Raw genomic sequence first — 20,071 nt, 5'->3', positions numbered from 1 at the left:
TTTCTGTGGTTGGTGTCGTGGAAGGGGTACCTCTCCCATCGATGCCTCTGTTCCAACTATGGCGGAGTTTCTTGTATACCTTCGGGAAGAAATGCTTCTCTCGGTCTCTGCAGTCAAAGGCTACCGCTCAGCCTTGAGTCTCGCCTTTAGACTGAAAGGAGTCGATATTTCCTCGTTTGAACTTTTTTTGCTCATACGCAGTTACGAGCTAACTTGTCCCCAGGCAGAGCTAGGACCTCCCCCTTGGTTCGGGTCCTCAGGTCCCTGAGTTTGTAGCTAAGACTCAAAATTCAGGTGTGCAGGACTCCAGGTTCGGCCCATTTCTGATAGAGAGTCTTCGTTCTGTAACCGAAGATCATGACCAACTGTTACTATGTCCAGTAAGGAGTCTGAGGTGTTACTTAAGAAGAACAGCAAAAGCTCGCCCCCCTGTATGAGCACTTTTTGTCAGCACGGGGAAGGTCAAGAGGAGGGTCACGAGGAATACTATTTCCTCCTAGATAAGGAAAGTAATCGAATACGCTCTATATTCAGATCCTCCTCTGTCCAACCGACCCAGAGCTCATGACGTCAGAGGCATTGCAACGTCTCTGGCGTTCAAGAAGAACTTTTCTGTGGCACAGGTATTGCAAGCGGGCGTGTGGAACCGTCAGACGACCTTCACAGCCCACTACCAGAAAGACGTAACCCACAGGAGCAAGGAAATCTTCTCAATTGGTCCTGTGGTGGCCGCACAATAAGTGATCTAATGCCTCAGGCTCCTTGATGGACAAGTAGCAGAAGGTTGAGGGCTGAGGTTACCCGGGTTAGTTTGGGGTGAATGAAATGAATGTCTGGCTCCCTTCTTTCTTTCTCCTCCCCTCTTGGGGAAACAGCTCCGCAAGACCGAAGCATAGCTGACCTCACCCCTCTGTAGGTAAGATTCATTTCCCTTGTGCATCCTGAGTATGAATAAATACTTTGTTACGTCACCAATACCTCGTGAGGGAAGGTATTGGATATGTCTTAGAACTCATGCTTATCCTCGAGTTCCTACGTAAAGACAAGCCATGAGTCTCTCACTCAAGCTTCTGCAGGCTGCTATCATTGAGTTACCTTGTAACTACTTTGATTTTAGCGAGGGTAGGGTTCCTACTAATTAGATCAAAGATCAATTAGAGGGAACCCCGGGTCATGACCAAGGCCATTTGGTAGAACTCCCTCCCTCCTAAGAGTAAGTCACCCTATATATAGCGAAGGTTTGTATCTGTGTCGTAACAAATAACAAATTTGGAAATAATTTGTATTTTTCCTAACATACAAACCTGGAGCTATTTATGCAAATTGGCCCGCCACCCTGTCCCCCTAGAAGTCCTACTAGAAAGCAAAAGTGGTTACTCAACCGATAGGTTCAACCGATAGGTGTGAGTGAGCGGGGTAGCTAGTCTACCCCAACCCCCTTCCGCTAACTAGCGGATGGGGTAATTATCCCTCACTAAAATTGTCTTGGCATGTTTTCAGCATTGCCAAAAGTAATACCCTATAAATAGCTCCAGGTTTGTATGTTAGGAAAAATACAAATTATTTCCAAATTTGTTATCTTTGATGGAAGTATCTCATCCAAGTGTTAGGTAAGAATAGCTATCATCGCAGTCTTTATTTTTCATTTTTATTTTTTCACTCAGCAACATGAAAAAAGTCCAGAAATTGCATTGCAACTCACTCTTAAGCTACTATATATCCAAGAATTTAATTACTTTTGAAAACCATCATATTATTTCCATTTTTTTATGATCTTTCTTAATCTTTTTGCAAGCAACTTCGAAATGAACCAAGTATATTAGCATCTGAATATGTAATTCTGTGCAGTAGAAATTCTGAACTAAACGTAGGTTTCTATGGGTTTAAATGGCGTAATTTTACAGGGTGTTACTGAAATCCAGAAAAACTAATTGAGAAGAAAAAGAATTTGTATTTCAGAATTTTCTTTTATCTAGACATTGAAGCACATTAAAATTTACTTGGATGTTACGAAAAATAATTTGCTTAAGCTTTGTTATGCAGTATGCTTGGCTATTAAAACACTTCTAGTGATGGAAAGACAACTACAGTACCTTCTCCCCTTGTGAAGTTGAGCTTACACTGATAAAAAGAGAATGCCAGTGATCTAAATTTCTAGACTCAAGGATCATTTGGAAGATTTATTCGTGAATGAAAAGGGGGAAAAAATTAAGCAATGTAAAATTTTCTTTCGAGATTCCTTTGGCTTTATCTTAGCGAATTTCATTGGGACTTCAGTGATGTCATTAATAAAGATAATTTTACTATGTTGATATTGTTCTGTTTTTTATCGTCTATCAGATAACGATATCTAACTTTTGATATAAAACTTTGACGAGCTTTAGATTTACAATAAGCAACAAAAAAAAACAATACTCTGTCTGTAAATTATTATTTATCATTTGCTATGGACAGATTTTTTACTCAAAATTATAAAATGTAATGGAGCTGAATGATAAAAAAAGAAGAAACTGAAGAGAGTAGTGGAGCACACAGGAGAAGTACCTTATTAACTGCTCTTGATAATTGTGTTATGACCTTATCTTATATCGTATAGGAATAAAAATTAATTTTGGGGTGAATTGTATGAGGTTTTTTTTTTAAATTTTTATTCAATTTCTTGAGCTTTAATCATTATTAGTTTTTCTTTCTGTACATGAAAACAATCCATTAATAAATGTTATTCTCGATTTGTGACCTGCAGTTGAGAAAGGTATTTCTAGAATTAAAATTATCAGCACACCAATTTTAAAATCAGTTCGCATAAGCTTCTAGATGAATAGCCCTTGAAGAGTTAAGAATTTGAACTCGGTAGCCTTGTTAAATTATCTCTGATAGTGATAGAAAATAAAATCAACTAGTCTGATAATCAGGTAACATGTTTCTTAAATACATCTTCCTGTGTATTTTGTGGGAATATTTCAAAGTTCCTTTAAATTTTTTTTGGCTATGGAGTCTTTTCTTGAGTTTTTTATGGGTGGCAGCATAAAAGCATTTCATCTTTAATGAAGGTTGAAACTTGAAGCAAGCTAGTGAAGCAGTTGGATAACTTGGTGGAAGAGGGGAAAGTGAGCAATTGAAAGGATGATTAAGGGCAATGTTTTTTATGTTAATTAAAGATCGAGTTATTTCAGTGAACCTTCCCAAATATAGTTGCTGTTCCTGCTCTGGGGGCAAGAACCTCACTCCCTAGATTTATAATAAGAATTTCTACATCTCGGCATTGGTCGTTTTACCTTCACATCCAGTCATGGGGAAGCTAAGTCGTATCCAGAGCAACTCTTTCATTTTGTTTAGTTTTTTTCTTTGAATTGTAACCTAGCCACCACTGCCCTTCTACCTTGTTAGTATGATAGGCAGCAATGAATTTTTTGAATTTTAATGGGAATAAACATGATTTTGTAGATTTAAGCTGTTCATTTCAAAACCTAATGAAGTTCAGTAGCACTACATTACCTCCTCTCCATGTATAGTGGTGGACAAGAAGCATCTTGGAAGCTCTTGGTATACTCCCGGTTGGGAACGAGAGACAGGAATGAGAGCCAAGAATGAGAACACCGTGCATTTAATGGGCAGCCACTGATTAAGGCGGCAGTCCAACGATGCAGTGGTGAGCACTACGCAGTGCAGCAATTTGTACCAATCAGATGTAGAAATGTTAGATTTTTTGGGGTTAAGGCTATTGCCTGCACAGGAGGAATAGTAATGAATTTGGGTGATTATCAAAATACTCATTAATTTTAACTTAAAGCTCATTTGTTCCGTAACCGAAATACAAACCATGCTATTTACAAAGGGTTACCTTTTAGCGCAGCTGAAATGGCGAGCCATTAGAGTTTAACGAGGGTGTATTACCCCCGCGCTAGTTAGCGGGGGGGGGGGGGGTAGGGGAGTGGTAGCTAGCCACCCCTCCTCCCCCTCACACACAGGTGAATGCTCACTTTCACTATTGGCTCGGACTGTGACAGACGTCTCTGTCTTGGTCCTCTCTTGGCAGCCATTGTTTGTTTTGTCTTTACTTAATCGCTTACTTTTCATTTACTCAATATATATGTAAACATGTTTTCATGTTTGTATATATATTTGAGTATAGAAATAATTAAGTTTCCTTTTCAGATTTGTGTGTGTAGTGTACGATATCTACGTGGAGTCCTCGGCAGTTAGGCCACCACGGCGTAATTTTATGGGTGGCGATCGAGTTTGACATGTCTTTCTCTCTCTCTCTCTTGAGGTCGTTCACCCTTTTACTACGTGTTACTACGCCCTTGTAGCTTCCTTTCCGTGTGGGGGGGTTGCTACGCCGTACGTTTGTCTCAATTAGTTATGAATCTAATTGTAGTTGTTTTTTGTTTTTCAGCTTGTAGAACGATTCCTTTCGGGGTTTTCGTTCTTTCTTTAGTGTTCATTCATTTTTAAATTACATAATTACATAGTTACATAATTATAATTGTTATAATTCTGTTTTGGTTACAGCTCTCCTTCCGTGAGTGTAAGTGGTTGTGAGGGCACGTACCTGTTGTGTAATTCTTGTTTCCTTTCCCTCGGGATTCCTCTTCGGAGCCCTCCCGGGGGAATGAATGTGTACTAATTTTTAAATATTAAACTTAGCCGGTGAATATATAATAGCTAACGTCTCCGACGGCTCGACAGATTCCAAAAACTCGCGAGTGATCGCCGTGAAGGTTGCGGGTGTGACCACCAGCGCCGACTATCGGCCAGATACCGCATATACTTGTAAACATCTCCAGTTCTTCTCTGTCGGTCTTGTCGACAAGTTGGTTCCACTCGCTTTATGACCTCGAGTTTTCTACCGAATTGGTGAAGTACTTGGTTTTGGTTTTATTGCTTTCGCCGTGTTGGATTATTCAATACTATCTTCAAAAGAAATGCTTTTGAAAGGAGAGGAAAAGTGTTTTGCCCTTGCTTTTTTTTTTTATCTCTGGTTTTTCCATAGAGTAAAGATGGCCGACCCTTCCCTCAGTGTACTGAAGTGTGTTTAAGGCTTTTAGTAATTATTTTATCACGTTATAAATTATTGTTGATATTTATAGATTTTCCTCTATATATTTTATATCTCACCCGCCTTTATTAGGCCTCTTCGATTAGCTTTCCATTTATACTAAACATCAAGATAAATTTTATGTTTTGTTTATATGCGACCTTTACCTATTCCTTGTAGGCGGTCCTAACTTGGAAAACGAAGTTAAACAACGTTGAGCCCATTCAACTTTTATTTTTGTTAAGTTTAAATCAATTGCTCTGTAAGAGTTATGAAATGAATATTTTTTAGAAAATATTTTAAGAAATATATTCTTTGAATAGTCTTCGTGCTGTTTTTTTCAAAGATTAACTAACGTTTGGTTTATTTATGCTACGCAGTTTGCGCTCTATCGTTACGATAGAGAAAGAGAGAATCACGGTTTCACTTTGCAGAAAGAGTAAATCGATTTTGACGTTTTGTTCATTCTTCTTTCAAACTGAAGTGTTTTAGATACTAATTTAAAGGAACTTGTTAATTTTCAATTTCTTAGTCCTTTCAGTTTTTTCCTTTAGTCAAATAACCTGTTTATTGACGAAGGGAGAGTGGGCAATTCTCTTGTGTGTGACAAGAGAGAGAGAGAGAGACGGAGAGAGGGAGAGAAAGAGAGAACGATCCGATCTTTATTCTCGTCCCAAGTCTCTGTACAAGGAGTTTGGGAGCGAGTAACGTTGTTCTCGATTCAGTTTTTTGCTCTCGTCCCAAGTCTCTGTACGGGGAGAGAGGATAAAACGTTTTTAGTTTTTATTCTCGTCCCAAGGCACTGTACGGTGAGAGATTGCAAACGTAGTCTTTAGTGAACTAGTGTTTAGTCTCCTCCCCAGTCACTGATCCTTTTTAACTTTATATATTTCCGTTTTATTCGATATATATGTATATGTTTATTGATTTTTGCATGTGTGTTTCTTTTTGTACTAATGTGCTTACATTATACGACTCATTTCGCAATTATAACCTTTTGATGTAAGGGAGAATTGCGTGCTTCAGGTAGATATCAGTTTTATTCATGCCTAATGTGAAATTATTGAAAAATACGATATCAGTGAAGTAAGTGCAAAAAACATGTTCTGTGTTGCGGAGGGTTCGTTTGTTCGTGCTTGTCGCTCCCCTAGTCCGAGACCTCTTTCAGGCTCCCCTGCACCAGGGAGAAGTAATATCGTAGGACTTAAGGGGACGAGAGGCTTTAACCAACGTACAGACGTTCCCTCTTTGGTATCGGACGTTTCTCGTCAAGATCGCCCTTACCATAAGACGGGTGAGACTGTGTTCTCCTCGTCATCCGAAGACTTTTCGCAAAAGAAACCTTGGCGCAAGGTTTCTAGACCCTTGAAGCGAAAGTCAGTCCCTTCAGGACAGGTCCAGCGTCCTGGCTGTAGCCATTGGGACAGCTCTGACCCTTTGCAGTCGTCGGAAGACTGTTCGCCTATTAAACGCAAGCGTAACACGGGGTCCGAGGGTCGCGGTAAAGGCAATGTTTTGCCAACACAGACGTTACCGTCGTCTCGGCCCGTTCCAACTCCCGTTGATCCTAAATGGGTTGTCCTGCAGGACATGCAGACTAAGCTTGCCTCCCTTATGGAGAAGTATGACGTTGAGCAGGTTCACGATGAACCTTCGCTTTCGAGTCGCCGTTACGCTAAACTAGACTCTGGCCGTCAGCCGCCCAAACGAGCATTTATTCGTCCGTTTGACGTTAGTGCTGACGTTTCTTGTACTTTGAAACGTGATGTCAGTAGTTTTTCACGTCAGTCACGTGACATGGATCCTCCCTCGCTGCAGTCTCGTGTTGACGTTCAGCCGCTGCCGCAGTCTCGTGTTGACGTTCAGCCGCTGCCGCAGTCTCGTGTTGACGTTCAGCCGCTGCCGCCGCAGCCCCGACCTGACGTTCGCCGACCGGCTCAGTTGCCTCGACTTGACGTTGCGCGTCAATCACCGCAGTCGAAGGTTGTTTTGCCTGCTCAGTCTATGCAGTCAAGGCAGTTCCGACGTGACGTCGAGCGTCAATCAACTTCAGTTGTTGTTGTTGGTCAGTCACAAGGATTTCAGTCCTTTCAGCAGCGGCGTGACGTCGCTTCCTCTACTGCTACTGCTGCTCCTTTGCTTGTTGACATTGCCTGTCAAGCGTTGCCGCCGCGGCAGGTCTCTCCTTTTCATGAGACTCGGCAATTGTCGGACGAGGTTCCTTCAGATGAGGAAGTTGCTGATCCTCCTCCTACTGATATTCCTTTGGGGACTTTGTCAGACGGAGAGGAGCCTAAAGCTGCTCAGCCCTCTATGGACTTTAAAAAAATCATGCTGATTTTTAAGGATCTTTTTCCGGACCATTTTGTAACTGCTGCTCCTCGTTCGCCTTCGTCAGAGTTTACGCTAAGCCTAGCTACTTCGGAGCCGTCGTTTTCTAAGCTATTGCTCTCTCGCTCTTCTAAGAGAGCTTTACGTTTGCTAGGCGACTGGTTGATCACCAGGAGGAGTTTGGGGGAGACGGCCTTTGCTTTCCCTCCTTTTAAACTGGCTTCTAGAGCGAGCGTCTGGTATGACACGGGAGAAGTTCTCGGCTTGGGAGTTCCTGCCTCTGCCCAGGGAGACTTCTCAAGCCTCATAGACTCTCCCCGTCGCCTGGCCATGAGACGCTCCAAGATTTTATGGTCGGCTTCAGAGCTAGACCATCTCCTGTTAGGAGTTTTTCGAGCGTTTGAAGTTTTTATTTGTTGGATTGGTCCCTGGGAGCCTTAAGTAAGAAGGTCTCTCCAGCTGTCAATGTATTGCTGTACAATTATGTCATGCATGAACAAGGCTATCAGGGATGGCTCCAATGATCTGGCAGCCACGTTCACTGCAGGAACAAGGCTATCAGGGATGGCTCCAATGATCTGGCAGCCACGTTCACTGTAGGAGTACTTAAGATGTAAGTGCGCTCAATGTGTTCATTGTCAAGACAAACTTCACGATGAAGACTACCAAATCTGTCTTGGCAGCAGTAAGGGAAGGCGACTGGATGGTCTCTCTCTACCTTCAGGATGCATACTTCCACATCCCGATTCATCCAAACTTTCAACAACATCTGAGGTTTTTGGACGGGAAAGTAATGTACCAATGTCGAGCACTGTACTCCGGCCTCATTCCTGCTCCTCTTGTTTTTACAGGGCCCTTGCAAAATGTTGCAAGCTTTCTACATTTTTTGAGGATTCAGAGCCTCCCTTTATTTTGACGACTGGCTAATCAGGGCGTCGTCATTATATCGCTGTCTGGAGAGCCTCTAATGGACATTAGACCTAACCAAGGAGCTAGGTCTCATAGTGAACGTAGAGAAGTCGTAACTTACAGTACCCCATCCCAGACTATTCTTTATTTGGGAATGGAGATACAGTGTCTGATTTTTCGGGCCTTTTCGTCTCCCACAAGAATGGAACAAGCTCTGTTAAAAGTCCTTCACTTGCAAGAGAAAAACAGTTGCTCTGTAAGAGTTTGAACTAGCCTCGTGGGAACTCTTTCATCGCTGGAGTAGTTTTATCTCTCTGGGAAGACTCATCCTATGCCCTCTCCAATTTCACCTAAACCATTGGAACAAGGAGAAGGGCTTAGAGAGTATCTCTTTCCCAATCTCCAACTCAGTCTAGACATGTCTGACTTGGTGGGACAGCAACATCAGACTTCGAGAAGGTCTTTCTCTTGCGATCAAGAACCCAAACCATGTGTTGTATTCAGATGCATCGGATTTGGGTTAGGGAGCTCCACTGGACAGTCTGGAATGCTCGGGTCTTTGATCCACGGATCAGAAGGAACTCCATTTAAGGCAAGTAACATCTCTCCTTTGGCGAGATTTGTGCAAGGAAAAATGAATGTCTGGGCGGACTGCCTCAGCAGAAGAGGACAAGTCATCTCCATGGAGTGGACGTTGCACAAGACTGTGTGCGAGAAGCTATGGATGACATGGGGTCAACCCACCATAGATCTTTTTGCGACTTCTCTGACAAACAGGCTCTCGACTTACTGCTTTCCAGTTCCAGATCCAGAGGCAGCCCACATAGACGCTTTCCTGCTGGACTGGTCTCACCTGGACGTTTATGCCTTTCCACCTTTCAAGATCCTAAACAAGGTGCTGCAGAAGTTCACCTCTCACGAAGGGACCAGGTTGACATTGGTTGCTCCACTCTGGCCCGCGAGAGAGTGGTTCACAGAGGTACTTCTTTGGCTGGTAGACGTTCCAAGAAGTCTGCCGTTACGGATGGATCTCTTGCGACAGCCTCACGTAAAGAGATTTTATCAAAGCCTCCCCACGCTTCGTCTAACTGCCTTCAGACTATCGAAAGACTCTCTTGAGCTCGAGGGTTTTCGAAGGAGGCAGCTAGAGCGATCGCGAGGGCTAGAAGATCCTCTACCATCAGGATCTATCAGTCGAAATGGGAGGTATTTAGAGACTGGTGCAAGTCCTCCTCTATTTCCTCTTCCAAGTGCCTCTGTAGCGCAGATTGTGAATTTTCTGCCTTATCTGAGAAACGGTCGCTCCCTCTCTGCATCCACCATTAAAGGCTACAGAAGCATGTTAGCTTCTGTTTTCAGGCATAAGGGTTTGGATCTTTCTAATAACAAAGATCTCCAAGACCTGCCTAAGTCTTTCGAGACTTCCAAGGAGCGTCATATTTCGACTCCTGCTTGGAACTTGGACGTGGTCCTACAGTTCCTTATGTCAGACAGGTTTGAACCATTAAATTCAGCCTCCCTGAAGGATCTTACCCTCAAGACACTTTTTTTTGGTGATCTTGGCTTCGGCTAAAAGGTTTAGTGAGATACATGCTTTTAGCAAGAACATCGGTTTCTCCGCTAATAAAGCAGTATACGCTCTTCAACTTGGTTTTTTTGGCCAAGAATGAACTTCCGTCTCGTCCTTGGCCTAGATCATTTGAAATCCCCAGTCTTTCTGAGATTGTGGGGAATGAAGTTGAAAGAGTGCTGTGCCCCGTTAGAGCTCTTAATTTTTGGTTTATCCAGGACTAAACCGCGACGAGGTTGTTCAGAGGCTTTATGGTGCTCCGTTAAAAAGCCCTCTTTGCCTATGTCTAAGAATGCGTGGTCTTATTTTATTAGACTTTTGATTCGGGAGGCACACTCTCAATTAAGTGAGAAGGATCATAATTTACCTAAAGTCAAGGCTCATGAAGTTAGAGCGATAGCAACTTCTGTAGCGTTTAAGCAAATTAGACCCATTAAAAGTATTATGGACGCGACCTTTTGGAGAGGCAAGTCGGTTTTCGCTTTATATTACTTGAAAGATGTCCAGACTCTTTATGAGGACTGCTACACACTGGGACCATTCGTAGCAGCGAGTGCAGTAGTGGGTGAAGGCTCTACCACTACATTCCCTTAATCCCAATATCCTTTTAATCTACTCTTGAAATTTTTAATCTTATTTTGGGTTGTACGGGAGACTAAGAAGTCTTAAGCAATCTTTTTGATTTGGCGGGTGGTCAAAATATTGTTTCTTGAGAGCGCCCAGATTAAGGGTATTGATGAGGTCCTGTTATAGGGGTGTTCACCCTGGTTATAGCAGATCCTGGGAGTCTTTCGGCATCCTAAGAGGATCGCTGGGCTTCATGAGGATAGCGGACTAATGAGGAAGAGTAATAATCAGAATCTGCTTCCTTACCAGGTACCTATACTTAAGTCTGTTTTTTGAATAATTGTCAAAAACTCTTGAGCATATACGCCTTTATTGTATTAATACTGGTCTCTACCCACCACCATGGGTGTGAATCAGCTATTATATATTCACCGGCTAAGTTTAATATTTAAAAATGATATTTTGATTATAAAATAAATTTTTGAATATACTTACCCAGTGAATATATAAATTAAAGGCCCTCCCTTCCTCCCCGATAGAGACCTAGGGGACTGAGAAGAACTGGAGATGTTTACAAGTATATGCGGTATCTGGCCGATAGTCGGCGCTGGTGGTCACACCCGCAACCTTCACGGCGATCGCTCGCGAGTTTTTGGAATCTGTCGAGCCGTCGGAGACGTCAGCTATTTATATATTCACCGGGTAAGTATATTCAAAAATTTATTTTATAATCAAAATATTATATTATTTGTTTTATTTTTTTACAGTTACCGATCTAGTTCGTTTCTGTAATATGGCAACGGTGTGAGCTGTCTGGTTGAGTCCTGGGGATTCGGCTGTTGCTGCCTCCCTCCTTGTATTTTCGTCAGGGGCGTGTCTCCTTCTACTGGAAGTACTCCCGTGACGACGGACAGCTCTCCAGTTCATTATAGAACTCTCAGGAGGCTTGCCTCCTTGGGCGAGTAACTTTCCTTCCGAGAGAAGTTTTTCCTGTCCAGGCTTGAGTTTTTCCCCTTTTGGGGGGTTCTTCTCTTGCCTTTTTTTCGTGCGACTATGCTCTTGGTGCTGAACGGTCGCACCTGCAGTTTCGCTCAAGGGGCTGGGCAACTGCAGGAGCTCCTCTTCTGAGGATTGCTCCTTTTAGGTCACTGGCTGACCAGTCTCTTCTACTAAGTATTTCTCTTTCGTTCGCGAGAGAGTACACTCATAGAGACTCCTCTTCGGAGGTTTCTTCTGTTGCTGTTGGCCTCCCTCGTCGTAAGGGCCTCTCATCTCCCTATAAGGGTGCTTGAGGCGCCTTTTTGGATCTCCGTTTGCAGCCTACAACTCTTTTTTCTCGATCTTCCGCCTTGGTGCAGATGGACAGCAGTCTGATCTCGTCTTCCGACAGGCAACGGTCTTCACGACGGACAACGGTCTTCACGACGGACAGCGGTCTTCCGACGGACATCAGTCTGCTCATCAGCGCTCTCCTGTTCGTCAGCGCTTTCAAGATGATCATCCCTGCTGTTCCTGTTGGTTCCTGTTACGCGCCCTGTGCGCCCACGTTCGCCCTCGCGATCTAGAACTTCGGTTCAGGTCGGGGTCAAGGACTCTTCTTCTATGCGCAGGCTTCCACGCGTAGCCTTCTGCTCGTCAGCGATCATCAGCTCGCCAGCGATCACCTGTCTCTCGGCGATCTCCGGATCGCCCGCGTGTGTTACAGCCGGCACGCCAACGTTCTCCAACACTTCTGAAGGAACATGGTTCGCCAGCTACTAGCTCACCTGCGCATGCTGATCGCCATCGCGCGACCCTCAACTGCGGATGCTGATCGCCATCGCGCGACCCTCAACTGCGGATGCTGATCGCCACCGCGCGACCCTCAACTTCGGATGCTGATCGCCATCGCGCGACCCTCAACTGCGGATGCTGTTCGCCATCGCGCGTCCGCACACCTGCGGATGCTGATCACCATCGCGCGACCCTGCGCATGCTGATCACCATCGCGCGACCCTGCGCATGCTGATCACCATCGCGCGACCCTGCGCATGCTGATCACCATCGCGCGACCCTGCGCATGCTGATCACCATCGCGCGACCCTCAACTGCGGATGCTGTCCGCCATCGCGCGATCGCCCACCTGCAGATGCTGCTAGCCATCGCGCGACCGCCCACCTGCGCATGCTGATCGCCATCGCGCGACCCTGGCATGCTGATCACCATCGCGCGACCCGGCGCATACTGATCACCATCGCGCGACCCGGCGCATGCTGATCACCATCGCGCGACCCGGCGCATGCTGATCACCATCGCGCGATCGCCCTCCTGCGCATGCTGCTCGTGATCGCTCACCTTCGCATACTGCTCGTGATCGCTCACCTTCGCATACTGCTCGCCAACGCACGATCGCTCACCTGCACCATGCTGCTCGACCATCGCGTCGGCATAACACAACGCACCATCGCCAACCTGCGCGTTAGCGCTCACCAGCTCACCACCGATCGCTTGTTGATCCATATCGCCAGCGGTCTTCCTCGCCCACGCGGCAGCGCGTTTCCTCGCCATCGCGCTAACGCTTGCGTTCGCCGCCTCGGACTCGCTCTCATCCACCTGCCCACCCTCACGACCGCTCGCCTGCGCGCCCGCGCGACCGTGCGACCGTTCACCTGCGCGATTGCTCGCCTGCGCGACCGCTCGCCTGCGCGACCGCTCGCCTGCGCGACCGCTTGCCTGTGCGCCAGCGCGACCATTCGCCTGCGCGCCCACACGCCCACGTGCCTGCACGTCTACGCTCATGCGCGTCCGCGCCCATGCTCTCCAATGTTCGCCCACGCGCGAACCAACGGTTTTTCCATCGCGCGGACGGATGGTGTTCCGTCGCGCGAACCTACAGTGTTTCTTCGCACAAACGTCGGCTTATTTCTTGCAGTATCCATTGCTCGTCTATGGGTTATCGCTCGCCGACCACCAGCTCTCGCCCTTCCTACCACGCTCGCCCTCCTTCTGCGCTCCTTCGCTCACCTTCGTTTGCGTTACCGCGCATGGGCGCTTCCACGTTCGCCCACGCGAAAATCTTTGAATTACCATCGCGCGAGCTCCAGGGCGATTGCGACCACGATTCCCAATGGGGTTTTCGCAGTATGGCCAGCCTGGCGAGTTCTTCTGGAGCGTATTTCCAGAACACGGCCTCACCCCGTAAACGCAGAGCATGGCACTTGCAAGAATAGGAGAAACTTAAGGGAGATCTCAGCAACACTCCTCTTTCCTGAACCTGGGTTAGCCCTTCCCCGTCATTCCCTGGAAGGATTTTTGGCGGGGGGGCTTTCCGTTCGAGATTTCTCCATCGGACAAGGGGTGACTGCTTACCCCTTCCTCTGGGAGCTTACCAGGTTCTTTCCCTCCTCGGTTACAGCCCGAGGTTTGGTTCAAGGAAGCTACAGGAAGATCATGGGTACTTTCCTCCTCTCGAGCTCAGGCACCTTGGCCTTTCGTCGTTAAGTATCTAACTTGCGGACAAGCTCGATGTTGTACCATCTGGACGCGCTGACTGAGGGCTTCCTTCGGGTGTCTCATCTGTGGAAGTCGACGACCTCAGACACCCTTCCATCCTTGAGAAGAGTTTGTTTGTGCCCAAGGACAGAGACTTAGACAGCTGCTGTGCGGAGGAAATCAACTTCCGGTTTCACTCCTCCAAGGCACTTTCTTCTAGACTCTGCAGGGCTCCAGCGCCCTTTTCTTTCAACCACGTCGGCCTAAGTTATCGGCTACGACAACTGGGACAAGGTGTCCAATTGCAGTTTCCTCCTGTCAGGAACAGATGGCACGGGAGACTCCCCCGGGGGGGGCATAGTCCTAAAAGGAGTTCACGAACTCTAGGATTGCAGGTTTTTCGCTGGGAGGATGCTTAAGGTTACTCATCCGAATGACAGCTTCCCGATGCCCATTCCCGCACAATCTCTGTGATTAGCCAAGGATATCGCGCCTGCCGTCTCTGTCAGCGAATTCAGTGTCTCTGAACCTCTATGCCATAGCGTCAGCAGAGTTGCCCGGTTGGGCAGAATGATCCATACCTTAGGCGAAGGTCTTCCTTAGGATCATCGTCGGCTTCACCCCCGGCCCCCTCAGTCGATCCTTTCTTGTAAGGAAGGATCTGAGAGGGGATGTCCGTAGTCGACCTCTCAGCCCTGATCAAGTTTGTCGAACAAACTTCGGCCAGCGTAGACCAGCAGAATCGATCAGACTGGTAACGAGGCGACAGGACTCCTTAAACCCTGGATTGGAAGGACGGGTACTTTCAGTTTCCATTCCATCCATCTTCCAGGGTGCTCGTCGAATTCAGCCTAGACTGCAAGTATTCCTGCTTATGATGCAGTGTGGCTATCCCGCCGTGGCATAGCAGGTTTGTTTCCCCAGAGAACTCTCCCTGCCTTCCTCTTGGCCGCTCAGGTGCAGGCTTCCGCCTCCTCTGCTGTTTGGAGGGCTGGTCAACTCCGGTAGGCTCGGGTTCGACCTTCTTCAGCGCCGGGACAGCTTCCGGATGCTTACCATGAGTGTGGGCTCATGGTATTTTGCTTGGAGCCTTCTCTTCCTCTGCCTCAACATCTGGAGTATCTGGCCATGATATTGAGTCAACGGCCTTACCACGTTGGAAACCCCGCTTCTCGTCCGTCCAGCGAGGTTAAAGCAACGTCGGTACTTGGATGGGTGACCACCTGGGGACGCCAGATTCTGTTACCACATCCTCCGAGCCTTCCTTTCGGTTGACTGTGGCAAGACTGAGGAGAGTCGCAGTACCTGTTCTCAGTCAAGCAGAGCTTTCAGCCCTACCTTAGAACGTTTCCTAGTTCTCCTTTCCTCATTGACCCGTCTATAGTCCGAACGGTCGCCTCAGGATAAGTTCCATGTGGGGCGATCCAAGTTCCTGTGGCTTCAGGCAATGTTTAACCGGACTTCCTGGCCCCTATGGGACCAGCGGAACTATTAGACCTGCAATGGGTGTTGACCTATGGAGCCTCTTGATGGTAGTGGATATTCTCGTCCTTTCCCCACATTCTTGATGCGGTTCTCGGACTCGTCAAAGGAAAGGGGGGGGGGGGGCATGTTCCGGTCCAGGCCTATAGTCAAGACCTGAAGGATACCTCTCCATCATTCAGGCAGGCTTAGGGGCCTTAGTCTGGCCCCTTTACAGATCCTACAGCTCCTGCCGAGTCGCACCGTGTGCGTCGACTTCATGATTCTGGCGTATTCTAACCAGCAGGGGACGCATTTTCACACCTTCACATCTTGCAGTAGAGATACCGGGATGATTGAGATTCTCTCAATACCACCATCGGCTCTCTCATTCCAGGCAGGGGAATGTTTTCTCCGACTATCCGAGCAGAGCCTCGTAGAGAGAGTGTACCTGGGGGTCTTTGACCTTGGGTAACCAGCAAGTACTGGTCTGGGGGACCTGATCGCGACAGCTTGGAACCTCAAGCTTCCGCTATTCTTCCCCCCAGTCTCAGACCCCGAGACTCTGGCAAGATGCATTCCGGTGATGGTGGGACAACTTCGACGCCTGCGTCTTCCCTCCTTTTTGTCTGTGGACAATGGGTCTCAACAAGACCAGGTTGTCTGTCAACCTTTCAATGGGAGAGCTCCACTGGGACTATGCGCAGAACGGTTTCTGGACCCTCTGCTTCCCCTGACGGAACTCCCGGGAGAGCTTCTCCCACGGCGCAGACTACTCAAGCAACCACACTGCGACATCTCTCCCGAACCGGGGCGTCGCTTCGGCTTCATGCCTGGAGACACTACGCCTCCTCCTCAAGAAGAGACAACCCGCTACAGTCGCGGTACGGAGGTCGCGTCATCTGCGATAGTCATCCACAGGGGTCTCCCAGGTAAAGTGAAGAGTCTAAGGTGGTTGGTGCCGTGGGAGATATACCTCTTCCCTTGAGGCCTCTTCTCCAGCAATAACGGTCTTATTGCCTTTCGGCGGGAGGAAACTCCTTTCCGCTCTCGGCAATGAAGCCTGTCGCTCAGCCTTTCCCTGGCCTTCAGGCTTAAAGGAATAACTTTTTCCTGCCCGCTGGATCTATCCTCGCTCATGCGAAGCTACGATCGTCCCTGCCCTAGTCGGAGGAAGACCTCCAACTTGGAGCATGGCTCGGACTTTTAGTCCTTTAAGAGATCTTCTCAAGACCCTTTACGACAGGCCTCGGATTGTATTCCGCCTTGGGTCTCCTGCTCACTCTGGCCACGGCCAGTGTGTAAGCAATCTTCTTGGTCTCTTACGACTCCCCCCTTTCTAAGGAAGAGGGGAAGGCAACATTCAGGCTCGCTCCTGAGTTGTTGGCTAGACTCAGAATCTGGGGGTCCCGGCCCTTCGGTCCGATTCATTCAAGATTTCGAGTCTCCATTCTGTATCTGATGTCCCAAGACCTTCTCTTTCTTGCCAGTAAAGGAATCGAGAGGTTAGCGCTGGGAACAGCTGCAGTTTGTCCTCAGTTGCAGCCGATTTGGGAGCACAAGGAGGACATGGGGGAGAGTCACCAGTATACCTCTTCAGCCCGGACTCAAGGACATTCATCTCGACCTGTCTCCAGACCCTCCCCGTCACGTCGCCCTACAGCACGATGTTGGATACATTACAACGTCCCTCGCCTTCGAGTAATACTACTCTGTGACGCAGGTGCTACAAGCTGGAGTCTGGAAGCGTCTAATGACCTTCGCAGCCCGCTTCCCGCAGGGCGTGACCCACAGGAGTCTCGATACGTTTTCTATCGCTCTGTGGTGGCTACACAACAGCTGGTCTAACCTCAGGCTCCTTTTTGGACAGGTAGCAGAAGGTTGAGGGCATTGTTATCAGGTTTTAGTCTGCATGAACGAAAGAAGTATGTCTGGCCCTTACTTCTTTCTTCATCATCCCATCTACGGGGAAGCAGCATCCTGGTCTCTGCATAGCTGGCCTCGAACCTCTGCAGGTAAACCATGCTTCCTTGTGTTCCGAGTATTGAGTCAATACTGTCGCGTCCCCCATACCCTGACGAGGTGGTATTGGGAACGTCCTAACCCAGAGTTCCTTCTGGAACTCCAGGTCAACTGCCTAGGACGGGTCACACTTCTTCCTTCACACACAAGCTTACGTAGGCCACATGGTTCCTTGCGGAGCAAGGAACTTGTGAGGTGCAGGGACTCCTTTTCTCGAGTGCGACTCACTCGGATTCTGAGTCCCCGGGTAAAGCCAAAGCCAGTATGGCTGGGGACTTTCCACCCTACCTAAGGGGTAAGTCACCCTTTGTAAATAGCGTGGTTTGTATTTCGGTTACGGAACAAATGACAAATTCGAAGATAATTTGTATTTTTCCTAACCATACAAACCTTAGCTATTTACACATATTTGCCCGCCAGCCCTGTCCCCCAAGACAAGTCCTACCTCTAAGTGAAAGTGAGCATTCACCTGTGTGTGAGGGGGAGGAGGGGTAGCTAGCTACCACTCCCCTACCCCCCCCACTAACTAGCGCGGGGGTAATACACCCTTGTTAAATTCTAATGGCTCGCCATTTCAGCTGCGCTAAAAGGTAACCCTTTGTAAATAGCTAAGGTTTGTATGGTTAGGAAAAATACAAATTATCTTCGAATTTGTCATGTTAATTTGTAATTTGTAGTAATATTTGAAAGTTAATTATTCAGTTTGATAGCTCATTTGTTAAACAAAGAGAACATTAGTTGATACCTTCTTTATTTTTAGACATGTTGCAGTCTTGGATTTTTTCTCTTCATTTAACTAATTATTTCTCTTCATTTAACTAATTACAATGCTTATTTTTACGTGGTTTGGACGAATCTTTTGCGTTTCAAATTTCCCTATGTGTTGGTTGATTTATGAAATTATTTCTATTGAATAATTCACTTAATGTGTGTTTTTATATTTAAGGGAAACTTGAAATATATATATTGTTTAGTTTTTGCTCTAAAGTAGCAAGAAACAATAGTTCATACTGTAGTTTCTAGCATGCTATGGAATTTTTCAGTTTTTGAAATGAATTATTATTTTATATACAGCAGCTTACTATGGCTTTTTTTTTGCATTTTATAGGAATTGATATTTTAAAAATAGCTTTGATATCTTTACCAAGGGAAAATAAATATTGAATGAAACACTGCGATCTGTTAGTACGTTTGTTCAGCCTTTGCAGCCTGTAAAACTTGAGCTGTTTTTAGCTTTCATGATTGCATGATTATAGTACAGTAAAATTCAATGTTTAAAGATATGTTGAAGCCTAAGTAAATAGCTCTTGGCAAATCAGAAAGAAACGATAAAGAAGAGTGTTTTTTTAGGATCTTCAATTTGATTGTATGGGTTTGCCCTCTTAAAATATTTGACTTCTCAGCTCTTAACATTTTCCAATTTTCTATAAATTTACTTTGCAACTTGTTATAACTTAAGTTTTTTTTTACCTAAATCTTATGATTATATTTAATTTCAATTTATGAAATTTGAAAAGTAATCCCTTGTTCCTAGATGTATTTCTTAAAGGGCTGTTTAATTACATTTAGGTCATGCCTAGTAATTTGTTTTTGTTAGCTCTAGTCTGTTTTATTTTAATGAAAAGAAGTAGAGAGATCTTTTACAATTCCAGGCTGCTTTTCCGTTTTATTTTATTTTTATTTTGCCTTACTGTATTTCATTAGTGTCAATGATATGAAGAGCTTACTAGGAAAGAATAATTAAGAATATCTCTAAATACATTCATCTGATGGCTTAATGATAATCTTGATTGGCGGGACTATTGTTACTCCTGCGAAAAGGACTTATGCATGCATTATGAAAACATGGATACTCTAATTATTCATCAATAATGATGTTGTCTTGAGTAATATTCTTATTATATTGTATTAAACTTCATTGAATACTTTGTGTAATTTGGAAATCCATAAACCCATGTTAATTTTATACTAATTGGTTCAATTATTCCTACACTGTAATTCTTGGCATATAGAAATTATTTGAAATTTTTCATATACGGGTAACTATTTTATTATAAACTTAGATTATCTTAGAATATAATTTTCTTTTGGCACTGATCATTAATCCCTCGAGGTACGCAGACCTTCGTACAATTCTACCTCTGGTTTTGCTAACTGTGTGAGATTATGCTTGTAAGCATGACAGTAAGATTTGTAAAATGTGATTTGAGCATGTTTTAAAGATAAGTTTGTTTAATGTTAGTAAATGATGAGGAATTTTTAAATCTGGTTACTCTGTAAATAGATGACGGTACGTGAAGGGAGCAGAACTCTGCGACCTGACGAGCCATCTCTGTTCCCTGGAGAACACTTAGAAGGAACAGCAAGGGAAGTGACCTACCTATGTCCCTATACTGGACCGAAGAAAGGGACGCTTTCTGTTACAAACTATCGTCTGTACTTCCGCAGCCCTGAGACTGACCCTCCGTATGAATTGGAAGTGCCGTTAGGTGTGGTAAGTTTTAGTCTACACATCAATATTTTAAAATATAATTTTTTTTTATCATCACCAATAATTTGAAAAATTTTCTTACATTTTTGGATTTTGTTTATAATCTCAGTGATTGGAAAATAAGTTACAATCTTGAATTCTCAAGTTATTTGTCTCTTGTAATTGAAATAACTTTTTTCAACTTACTGATATAAAGTCTCAAATGCCAAGA

The 20,071-nt window shown here is 45.5% G+C and overlaps 1 protein-coding gene across 1 annotated transcript in view; it reads left to right on the top strand.

Annotated features, from left to right (window-relative positions):
- mtm (myotubularin) overlaps positions 1-20,071 on the top strand; it is a 157,450-nt gene that overhangs the window by 62,484 nt on the left and 74,895 nt on the right. The window contains 1 exon segment of the mRNA XM_068352855.1: positions 19,654-19,863. Coding sequence (XP_068208956.1) covers positions 19,654-19,863 — 210 coding nt within the window.

This window comes from Palaemon carinicauda, chromosome 29 (assembly GCF_036898095.1).
Source record: "Palaemon carinicauda isolate YSFRI2023 chromosome 29, ASM3689809v2, whole genome shotgun sequence".
Lineage (NCBI taxonomy): Eukaryota > Metazoa > Arthropoda > Malacostraca > Decapoda > Palaemonidae > Palaemon > Palaemon carinicauda.
The sequence above is the reverse complement of the archived record's forward strand: the minus strand, read 5'-3'. Positions and strand labels throughout refer to the sequence as shown.